The sequence below is a fragment of the Apodemus sylvaticus genome, chromosome 1 (genome assembly GCF_947179515.1).
Source record: "Apodemus sylvaticus chromosome 1, mApoSyl1.1, whole genome shotgun sequence".
In the NCBI taxonomy this organism is placed as follows: domain Eukaryota; kingdom Metazoa; phylum Chordata; class Mammalia; order Rodentia; family Muridae; genus Apodemus; species Apodemus sylvaticus.
In genome coordinates this window covers 94,480,697-94,492,896 of record NC_067472.1, presented here as the reverse complement: position 1 = coordinate 94,492,896, position 12,200 = coordinate 94,480,697, and the positions used below count along the sequence as shown (strand labels likewise).

At 45.8% G+C, this 12,200-nt stretch overlaps 1 protein-coding gene across 1 annotated transcript in view; it reads right to left on the bottom strand.

The window, feature by feature from the left end:
* The window catches only part of Galnt18 (polypeptide N-acetylgalactosaminyltransferase 18), a 304,421-nt gene that overhangs the window by 47,082 nt on the left and 245,139 nt on the right, over positions 1–12,200 (bottom strand). Inside the window, exon 7 of the mRNA XM_052201130.1 lies at positions 1,674–1,859. Coding sequence (XP_052057090.1) covers positions 1,674–1,859 — 186 coding nt within the window. The remainder of the gene's footprint in view (positions 1–1,673; positions 1,860–12,200) is intronic.

Genomic DNA, 12,200 nt, shown 5'->3' with positions numbered 1-12,200 from the left:
GTGCTTGGTGGGGTTACAGGCAAACATCAATTTTCACTGAGTTTTGCTTGTGGCATTATCCACCATTCCCTGGGTTTGACTGGAATAGGGAAGACTTTGGGAAGCAGAGAGAAGGGCACAAACATGAGTGGGACACTGATCCCACACAGAGCTATGCTGTTCACTGGTGAGACCCTGGAGGGGTAACATTGTCAGCATCCAGGGTCGCCCAGGGTGGGAATCAGCATCCTGAGTGGAATACTGAGTCCTAATGCTCACAGGATCAGCTGGATCCAGAAACATGGGAGTTTCCCTAGGAATCTCTTTCTGCCATGGATTCAATAGGAGGTTTTGCTGAAGTACACTGAAAGTCTTGGTGCCTCCTCACTGATCACAGGGGGACCAACTCAGATCACTTTCTTTGTGGTGGTGGACCAATACAGTTAGTACATGCATGCCTACTATGCATGAAGGCCTGGATTCAATTCAGGAAGAGAGCTTGCCTAAAGCTGCCACTCAAGACTCAGCAGACGTTTTAAAATAATTCAGTCAGAGCAGCACGCAGTTGGTGGGAAGCTCAGAGTCCAGGGCTTTCCCGTGGAAACTTTAAACGGGGATAAATCATTTCGCTGTTAGAGAGGACTGGGAGCTTCCTGAAGATCCGCCAAGGCAGGGGCATCTCTGGCTTGGGAGGAATGACCAAGACCATGCAGTCAACAGCCTTGTCACACAGAAGGTGACAGGAGCAATGGGCCCAGGCAGACACGTGGACAAGCAGGTTTGGAGTGTGACAGCTGGCATATGCTAGGTTCTCCCAACTCAGCATTTGAGAGTCATGTCCACACAACACATGCCAGGGCGAACAAAACTTGGAGAGAAATATTGCTTCTCTTCTGACATGTCTTAATGCAAATGACTAGAGGGGTAGAGGACAGTGACAGGCAAGGATGGGGTTCTGTGAGGGTCAGAAGGTCATACCCTCTTCACCAACCGAGGATCCCTGCTGGAATGTGTCTTATTTGCATCCATATGGCTCAAGAAATCCACAGATGTATGGATTTTCATTATTCTGCTTGGCTCAATGGCGAGGCTTGAAGCCAGTCTATAAAGAAATTAAAGTGTCCTGGAGACTTCACCTTCATTACTGTTGTGTTTATATATTCATCCTCCTGAGCCATGAGATACCAGGGAAGCTGAGACAAGGAAGGAAAATTTATATCCATCTGATATGCATACATACATACATACATACATACGCTACATATGCGCGCGTGTGGACACACACACACACATACACACATACACACACACACACACACACACACACACACACACACACACGTGAGCTACCATACCTGGTTTCATGCAGTGCTGGGAATTGAACCCATGACTTTATGTATGCTGGGCCAGCATTGTACCAACTTGAGCCTCATCCTATTTTCTAGTCTTCATTTAAAATGAGGTTACTAAAGGTTGAGCAGAATACACCCTCCTGCATGCATGCTGCTGGATGTAGATGAGAAACTCAGAGACCTTTGAGGACTTCTTCCTATATGTAGCAAGTACAGGCTTGGCAGTCTAATATGGCCAAGGAGATGGGGAATGTCCCTGGGAAGGGAAACTGAGTCTAGTGTTTTGTTTCAGGTTTTTTTTTCTCACCAAACCTGAAGTTTTGCCCCACCCAGGCTCCTTACCTCTTGTGGTATGTTCCATGCCATGTAGACGTGACTTTTGAATTCATCCATCCAGACTTCAGCTACCCTGAGGGCATTTCTGCGCACGTGGGCAGTGAGGTCCTCTGTGTAGGGCTTGTGGGCTCGCTCAATGTGGGCAATCCGAGAGCAGGGCAGGACCTCCACACTCCCGCCACACTGCCATACCTGTAAAGGCAAGGAAAGGGTGTCTATCAGCCTCTTTGTGAGACAGGCTACAGACCACCATAAAATATGCAGAGAAGCCCAGCTCTCTCCACTTCCTCTCCACACATCGCCATGGAGACTGAGTGGGGTCTCATCCTCCTCCACCTCCTGCAGTAGGAATATTTAGTAATTAATCCATAGCTTGGTTTTTATTGCCATAAGTTTACTTGCAAAAAAAAAAAATTGTACCTTTTTCTCCATGTAGCCAGAGAACCCAGATGTTTTGAGCTCAGAGAGCTATGTTGTCTTCCCCTTATCCTCAAGTTATCAACACCCCTCTCCTCAGAAAAGGACCAGTGGGACTCCCAGCTAAGAAGTTTATCTTCAAGTAGACCTTCAACAGTCTCAACAAAAGTCAGTGACAGCTACTGTTAAAGAACCCAGTGGTGCTTATGTCCCCATGTTCCCTGGTCTTCTGAGGGGAAGCACTCCAGACTTTGGTGACAGTGGGGATTCTTTGCTGAGAGTTGTCATTTGGAAGTACGGTGGAGAACCTTCATGTGTTTGACACTTGCTCATTAACACCAATAAACCCCGTACAGGATATGACAAACTTCAGATTTACCTAATCGGCTACACTGGTTAGGAAGCCCAGACCTCTTCTCCCTCACATTAAAGGGTCCCCATAGGCATGGCTACTGGAAGGAACTTTGCTGATTAGAATACTATTTAGGGTCAATAGAAAGGGACAACAATTCTGAGTGCCAGCAATGTTTCAAGCCTGGGATGTAAATGGAGTGGGGCTTGGGAGTGGTCAGTTAAACACAGTACTGTTGATGGAAGGTTTGCAACCAGATTGTATTGGTCCAGCTCCTGGTTCTGCTTCAAGCTGGTTGTGTGACTCCTAGCAGTCACCCTGACTCATTTGTGTCTCCCATCTCCATCTCCACAGGGATAATAATAGCACCAGTCCCCTGAGGTCCCTGAGAGGATTGAATTGATAGCACACAGTGCACATGGAATACCACAATCCCCGATCAAGCCTGTCCAAGGCCATACAAATAGTACTATTCTGTGGAGACTCTTCAGACTAACCTGTGAGGCCACTGTTAGTATCTCCAACTGCAGGGAGAAACACACTGAAAGTCCTTGACCAAAGCCACATGGCTGGTTCTGATGACACAGAAAGATCTGATGCCTGAAGAGGCTGAAGGCAGAGCCAATGCTCTTCAGGGGTGACCATGTTTTAAGAGCAGTTAGCATCTTCAGGGATGACTCTGGGGGCCGGGAGAGGGGACATGGCAGTCTCCAGGCTGTGCCCTTTTCCCCGTGCTAGGACTCGCCTACCCTAGAGACAGTGCACATTTCAGGGCACTCTGCCCCAGTAACCTATGAATCCTGTGACAGCATTATTGACAGCACAAAGCAGTAGGGTAATTTTTCTTCCTTTGCCTGGAACAAAGCTACTACTTGACATATTTCAACAATGCAGAACATTGTTACTCACAGCGGCGCGCTTATGAATGCTGCCTCTCAGAGTCAGCTTGCCATTTTCCCTTAACAGTGGACATGCTTGGCTCCATCACCAGAGCCATGTTGGTGGCACCAGCCACCACCCTACCCACCACCTTGAATGGTGCTCCCAACACAGTGGTCACGTAGAGTACACTGAGTACCTCTACATCCAACATTCTATTCTTCCTTTCACTTCTTGGCACATGTAATGTGTTTTTCCACCCCTCCCTGCTACCTAAGGTCAGTGTCCAGGTATCAGTTCAAAGTCACTTCCCTATACCCTGCTTTGTGGTCCTTCCCCCTCCCACCTACTGCTTGTTTAATCATCTCTCTTCTTTCAAAAGCGTTCTTTATGTCCTGATCGGATTTCCCCCCTGATGTGTACTACTCAGTGGTTCTCAGGGTAGACGATGGATTCCCAGGAAAGGCCGGACAGCGGCTGTCTGGGAGTCAAGTGTCACATTTAAAAGCACAGCTTTGGTGTCAGTGAGAATGTGATTCAGAATTTGACTCTGCTAGCAGCTGCTGTATACCTTGGCAGGCTGCATCTCCTACTGAACCCCCCTTCCACCCAGTGGGAGAGAGTGATGCAGCATGGGAAGGTATTCAGCCCATGCCTGCCTTGTTATGAAGACTACATGGATGGAGACAGAAATGAGGGAATCAGGTACCAGGGCAGGGCATCTCAGCCAATTTCTGCTCTGACATGGGACCACAGGAATAGTGCCTTTGACTAAACTCTGATCTATTACAGTCACGTGATAGTTCCTGGGTCCCGTAGTCTGTGCCCTTTTTTTATAACAATGATTAAAATTGCTGTTATTTGACTTACTCTGCACACTCACTTTGGAGGAATGAATCGGATACAGGACAGGTTACCACCCCAGCAGAGAAGGGTACAAAGGTGAGTCTTCAGACTGGAAGCCCTTGGTAACTCTGGCAACCTGCGGTCTCTTCCCTTCTGTTGAGCCTGACTATGAAGCTCTTGGTAGCATCTGGTCTTTGGAGTAGAAAGTGTGGATTTGGACTATATATATATATTAACTTTGGACCGTACCAATGACATTGAAGTCAACTAGAAAAGGCTTGTGTTTCTTATCTATTCTTAGATGACAAATGGTTCGCTGACCAAAGAGAGCCTCTGGAGTCTTATCCATAGATGACTCTCAGAGCTCTTCTCTGAGATGCTGAATATGGTTAGAAAAATACATTACTAGTATTTAAGTTGCATTAAAGGTGATGCCAGGAAGCTTCCACTGGGGGGTGGGGCTATAGAAGATGAGGAACTAAAAGAGCTAGTCTCAGTACAGGAAATGTCCAATGCTCGATAGCAAGTTGCAAGCCAGTTGGAGGATGTGGTTCTTATTTTCAGAGGTAGAGAATACCAAGAGGAGGGGGGTCGGGGAAGTTGGATTCCAAAGGAGGAGTTGAGAAATGAAGACCAAGAGGTCACAGGTAACAGGCAAGCAAGATCTACATCTTACAGAGAGAGGGTATACTAAGACTACAGACAATGGGGACACCAGGCAGCACAGCAGCCCATGCCATAGACCACAGCACGCCCCTTCTAGCTTCTGTCTTCCTATCTGCTAATCCATTTCCTAGAATAATTGTTGCAAACTCAACATTTTCTTTAACTCATCACTAAGTTAGACCCTCTTGGAACACCCTTAGCATCCACACTCCTTAATAAAACATTCATATTTTATTTATGTACTTATTCTTTAAATAGCTGTCTTCCGGAATTGGACTGTAACCTTTGCAAACACAAATGTCTGTGTGCTTTCCACTGAATATACTGCACCTGCTTGGTGGTATCTGTTCAGTAACTGGTAAGTGGATGAGTGAATTTGAGGGTCCTGAGCTTTCACTCACTGTAGGGACACAGTTTTAACTAGCTCAGCTGGATGCCCTAATCAAGCCCATAAACATAAAATGTGGCCAGATTTTACTGAACACAGTGACTTTCTTTAAACCCAGGTGGTTTTTCAGCAAACTGCTGACATTAAAGTGCAAATTACTGCCACCTAAGAGACTTACTTTGGCTGCAGAGCTTAAATTAATGTTTTAAAGTCTGAGAAGTCATCAAATGTGTGGACAGCAACACACAGGTTTCTCTTGGGGAGTCAGTTACTCATGGCACAGTCTTCCCCAGTCTCACAGATGCTTGGATGCACCTCCAGAGGAGCGGCAGGCCTGTTTCCAGAAGGTGACCAAGAGTCTGCAGCAGAGTGTGTATAATAGCTTCACAGGACAAAGTCAAGACCCCCCTACTACTAACTCTTCCTGAAAAGCCCTGATCCTGTCTCCTTCTCTGTAAAGGTCTTGTGCATCAGTGTAGGAGTGCAAAGAAGCACTGGTTTCTAGGGACTGGTGGAAGAGGGTATGATTATGACAGTCACATACAAGACACCGAATTGTGCTTGCCTATGGGTGCCAGCTGCCTTTTTCCCTGGGGGATTTAAATGGGATTCAGTGTGAATACTGCTCACTAGCCAAGCCAGCCCTGCTGAGGGGTCTCAGGAAGTGAGACCTCTCTGTTTCTCTTTCTAAGACAAAAGTCACTGGGATGAAGCCAGGGTCAGGTCTCTCTCTGTAACTTCTATAATCAAAGCTCCCTATCTTAATCCTTATTTTTCACCAAGCTATCAAATGGGGTTGACAAACTCTGATGCTTTGGATCTCTTTTACTTTTCCATTGAGAGTTTGAGTTTCATGGCTCAGACCTCAAATGGTAACCAGGGCTTGAGTCAAAATGGAGAGAGCCATCACCTGAGTCACAGTTGGGAGAAACTGAGGCAGGATAACAAATAGTTTCATCTACTTCTATGTTCTATCCATTGGCTTTAATGCAATTCTGTGTGTATCTTTGTGTATGTGTGTGTGTGTGTGTGTGTGTGTGTGCGTGCGCGCGCACGCATAGGGTCTGTTTTGCTTATGTCTGTGTGTGCATGTATACATGTGTGTGTATGCATGTGTGTCTGTGTATAGGTATGTGTATGTGCATGAGTACCTTTGTGTTTATATAGATGTACAGATAAATGCATCCATGTGTGTCTATGTGTGTTTATCTGTATAAGTGCTTATGTGCATATGACTGAATGAAAATGTCAGAAATCAACCACTGTATTGTTTTTCAAGGGCTGTCCACACTTTTATGATATACAATCTATCACTGGGACCCTGGGATCACTGATTAGCTTAAATTGACTGGCCAAGTAGCCCCCAGGGATCTACCAATCTCCATTTCCCCAGCGCTGGGATTATAAAACACACCACTACACCTATTCTCTCTCTCTCTCTCTCTCTCTCTCTCTCTCTCTCTCTCTCTCTCTCTCTCTCTCTCTCTCCTCCCTCCCTCTCCCCCCTTTCTCTCTTTCTCTCTCTCTCTCTCCCTCCCTCTCTCTCCCTTCCCCCCTCTCTCTTTCTCTCCACCCCCTCCTTCCTTCCTTTATTCTAAGTCAGGATTCTGGAGACTAAATTCAGGTCTTCCTGTAAGCACTTCCTGTAAGTTGACTGAACTTGTCTTAGGCTAGCCCTACTCAGGATTCTGAGGTTTTTACCGTATTAACCATGGGTAAGGTAGATTGGTGGGTAGTGGTGTCCCCAGCCTTGTATTTCATAGCCATGCCCCCTTCAACTGTGTTTCCTTGTGACACTAATGAGTTCTTGTTTCTTGGCACACGATTGCCCCAGTCCTCTCAGCCCATAAATCTTTATTTCCCACTCTCCATCCATCTAAAGCCAGCCTGGCTCCATTCCTCCAACTCTTTGCACATGTGATTAACATCGCTCACGTGGTCCTGATTTCTTGGCTTCTGTAGCTAATTATCTTTTTATGTGTAGCTAGCTGTCTCGCCTGGTTTGGCCATGTAAAGCTAAGAGTGGGAAATACAAACTGGGCAGGATGGGCAGCGGATGGCGAAAGAGCCAAGGCTTAAGTCTGAAGAGGGCTAGGGGAGGACCGGAAACTCATTTGCAGACTAGCCCAGGGGTCAGAGAAGTAGGCAAGCAGCAACACGGACAAGGCAGCCTCTCGCACATGGCTCTCACACTCAGTGTGTCCTTCAACCTCGTCCCACAGGCATCCACTCACCTGATCCACTCACAGTCCTATGTGGGAAAATAGAAGGCATTGGAGATTATACCTGAGCAAGGCTAAGGATCAGCAAGCCATCAGGGAGGAGGAGTCCAGATGAATACAGCGTAAGTGCAGAAGTAGCCTCTGCCCCAAAGTCTACAACGTTTGAAAATCTGTCTCTAGACAAAACTCGTGCTCCTTAAGCAGACCCCAGGATCTCTGAGAGCAGCCCCTCTATTCCCTGCAACATTACTCATGCTCAGAAGTGAGTTAGCCTGGCTCTCTCCATTCCTGAGGCAGACCATGTTCATGGGCCTTAGTCTTTGTTCTTTACTGGAGCTATGACTTCCCAGGCGTATATAACAGTCTCTGTAATTCTCAGCTGCCTTCCCTGGACACCATCATTTTAGTTAAATGACTTTTTCATGAATATTATTTGTACTTCCTCTTAGACAGCAGGTATGATAACTCTGATAGCTGAGAGAGAGAGAGAGAGAGAGAGAGAGAGAGACAGAGACAGAGACAGAGACAGAGACAGAGACAGAGAGACAGAGACAGATACACAGAGAAAAGAGAGCCTATGCAGTTTAAAGATACACTATATAAATATTGGCATACCTCCCCTCTTTAGAAACAATGCTTTCTTTTGCAATCTCTTGGAAAATTACCCAAAGGTAACCCATTATCCTGAAGTTGGGTAATAATTTCCTCACTACCCCCTATACCACAGAGCTGTTTTTAAGCACTATATAAACAGAACTGCCACATATGCCTCTTGCTTCTTGCTTCACTTATTTCCCTCGCCCCAGCATTCCATTCTATAAATACACACTGGTTTACTGATGCATTCTCCCCTGATGGTTGGCAGGCTCATTTCCAGAGTTATGAATAGTTCCTGGGAACATTCTTGTACACATGTCCTGGGGCCCAAGAGTGGGCATCACTCTATGCATTTTTTGCCTTGGGTACAAGTTAGATGTACAGTCGACTTTCCCATGGAGGTGAAGGGCTGCTTCAAACAGTGTCCCTCAGATGGCTCCCTCCTACCAGCCAAATGAAACTCATGTTGCATCAGATCTGTGCCAACTCTTTCATTTAAGATTTATGTGTGTCACATGTTTCTTTGCATGTGTGAGTAATACCTTGCTTGTGTGTGTGTGTGTGTGTAGATACCTTGGTGTGTGGGTGTGGGTATATGCATGCACTCACATGTATGAATGAGAATAGGTGCCTTGCCTATGAAGGTCATAAGAGGGCATTGGATTACAGGTGGCAGGTGGTTGTGCACCTTCCATGGGTGCTAGGAAACAAACTTCAGTCTTCCCCAAGAGCATTTAATGCTCCTGACTATTGAGCTTTCTATCCAGCCCCTTGCCAAATGTTGACATTAGTGATATGGCATAAAATTCTCTCCACAGTTTTTCATTTGGAGCCTCACCTGATTGTTTGTGAGACAGTAGGTTTTGTTTGTTTTGTTTTCTTTCCTGTTACCAACCTACAATGGCAAACACTAGGAGAAGAGTTTCTTCTGCCTTACTCTAAGGCCCATCCAGGTCCAGGCATGTGTGATACACTCAATATTTGTTGTATGAATGAAGGATCAACATTAGGCTTGTTCTGACTTACTCAGTGAGCTTTACTGGCACTCCCCTAGGTTCCTGGGAGTAGATATGTAGTTTAAAGTTGAGGAACGGTTGTAAGATCTGGCCACGTTTACCCTTCCATCAGACTTTACAGAAGAATACTCCCTGGGGACCCACTTTCTCAAGCCCCCTCTAGCAATAAATAGTCCCAAAGGTTTGCCTGCTCCTTGGAAATACAATGCAGTGTCTTGGATGGTGTCCTAGAAGGGTCTGAACATTTGAATCAGTCCCAGGTGATACTCAAGCAGTTTCCCATCAAAAGGGTCTTCTGAACCATTGCAAAGTGGTAAGATTCACCAGGTCCAACTTCAAGGAGAGATGAGCAAGTCTGAAATGCCTGAGGGTAGTTTTGCAGGGGATTGGGCTGTGCAGAAACAGCTGCTGCCCATTTTCAGAAAAACCGAGAAGCCAGTTTTGTCTACCAGAAGAGACACAACTTCAGCAAACTGGCTGATAATGGGCAGATGATCCTGCTCTCCTGGGAGCCCAGTGCTCTGACCAATTTTACTAGACTGCAGAGGCTCCATGAACATAAGGGGTCTGTGCTCCTGGATGCTCTTACAGGGATGTAAAGATTGTTACCTCAAGTCTTCTATTTGAAAAGGAAGGCAACAGACTTGGGCACATGGGTGGGGTACTCTCAAGGATGTGATAGAGGCATCTGTTGCTCCTTGGAGGGATTGTGAGCAGCTCAGAACAACAATTTGAGAGAATAAATGCCCACTGATGCTTCCTGGGCAAGGCAGGAGAGTATCCATGATTGTCTTCACTGTGCATTTTTCTATCAGCCAATTTATCTACCACAAATTTAAGCTATTAGAGTTCAAAGACAGTGAACTCCCAGATGAAGCAAACAGAATCCCTAAGTTGCCTCCTGAAGAAAGGCTGCCCATTGAGTCTCCCATACCTCAGGGAGCTGTGCTGTGAGCAGAAAATGAGCTCCTGGTGGTATTCTGAGGTTGGGTTCTGATGTTGGAATCTCTGATTTTGTCTATATATAAATGCACAGTCCCATGGCATCAATAGATCTAAACTCATTCTGGCTTTGTAGAAGAAAGCCCTTTGAGAACAAGTAGACATCCCAACTCCTGGAGGTGAGTCCACTCAGAAGCAGTCCCATCAGACACCAAGAACACAGATACTAATTAGATCTAGTATCTGAGGCTCTAGGTAGCTTCATGACACAGGAAGCGTATCGAGATCCTTCAAAGGAGGCTACTAACCAGAGTCTAGATCAAGGTTAGAATCAAAGCTGAAACCTAAATGAAAACCCAGCAGGGTGGAAGAGGAGAAGCCCATGGCTTGGAGGCCACCCACAGCCACAGTAGCCATGTGGCGATCGGGTTAAGGTCAGAGTGAGCTAGTTGATGAGAGCAGGCTTCTCAACACCCCTACAGCCCCTGGCCAGCAGATATAGATGTTAGCTGGGGCTAATGCTCAGAGAATCCTGCTGCAAGAGCCTGGGAAGGGGCTAGACCAAGTTCAGACATCTCTATAGCTCAAAGCTCTAGAAGAGACCTCAACAGCAGAGAGAGCCCATTAGCCAAATGTCAAGTAGCTCCATTCGCACTTGTGCTAGCTACTCTAATCACTGTTTTGTTTTGAACTGAGATCTCTGGTCCTATCATTATCCCTGGTGCTGAGTTTGAGTGCCAAGGAAGTCAAGGGCCATTCTTCAAACAGTCAAACAAAACCTCAGCTATCCCTGGTAAGAAGAGTCACTTCTCCCAGAGAACTGGGCTCATTTATTTACTCTTTGCATTTGGTTAAGGTTCTTTCAGTACCTTCCCCTTGTGGGCTGCGTTCTCTATCCATCCAGCTGCTATTCAGAGCAGGCCTGTGGACTGTGTTTAATTTTTACTTCGCCATATAAGATGAGCTACATACTCATTTAAAGTGTTTCCTTTTTTATGTCTTTAATCAGTGGCTGCTTCTTTCCTCTCTCTGAGGCTTAATCTAATCAGAAGCAAATCCCACACATATGAGTGCTTCATTAGCCTGTCCCAATCAAATTCAAGTTGGCTATCCATAACAGATGCCCCCTCCTTCCACAAAGAATGACATTGGCTCTACGGATCTCTCTGAACCAGTGTCCAAGACAATTGCCATGTTAAGTCTAGAGGAGCCTTTCTGAAACCAAATAAACCAGGAATATAGGAGGAACACATAACTCTTACTCCCAGGATAGTGTTGGGGACAACATGATGACAGATAGTTTTAGTGTCACTAAGAGGGGCAGGTAGGAATCAGACTCAAGGGACAAGTCTGGCCTGAGTTTCCCTCCCAGGCTTGTCCTAGTGGGGCTTACCAGTTATTCTTAAGATGGTAGAGATGGTAACTGGCAAGATGGTTCAGTAGTTAAGAACATTTGTTGATCTTGCAGAGGATCTAGGTTCAGTTCCCAGCATCCACACCAGGCAACCCAGAAGTACCTGTAATTCCAGTTTTAGGGGATCTGACTGACCCCCTCTTTTGGCCTTTGAGGGCTCTGGCATGCACATAGGGCACCAGCAGTCACAGACCATACACATAAATAAAACATTTTTTTTTTTAAAAAAGAGATTGTGAAAATGAAGTCCAGATACTCAGCTTCCTCTCCCAGAACGCAACTTGTTTTAAGAAGTTTATCTGTCATGTATCTAGAATTCAAGTCACAAAAGCTGATATTATGGGTTGAATGTAGACTCTCTCTTGCAGACGCAACATATTTAAATGTTTAATTCCTATTTGGGGAGGCCTGATCGGGAGGCAGGTCTCTGAGGGTGTTATCATTCCTGGTAAGCTCTTCTTATCTACCACTCAGCCGGATGATGGACTGCAAACCCCCTGAAACCTTGAGTCAAGCACATATATCCTTCCTTAGCTTGTTTGGTGGGGCATTTTGCCATAGCAATAAGAAAAGTGACTAATACAGTTAATTTTCTGAGGCTTCTTGAAAGACATTTGCCCTTTGGTACTTAGCAAAATGAATTACCAACTTGGGCATCTTCACAGAAGTCCTTGCCAAAAGGCACTTGGGTGACATTACATTAGCAACCAGCTTAATAAAAGAGATCATTGTCATAGAAAAGCAGAAATGAAGGAGACCACATCATTTCCCAGGGGAACACATGAAATCCAAAG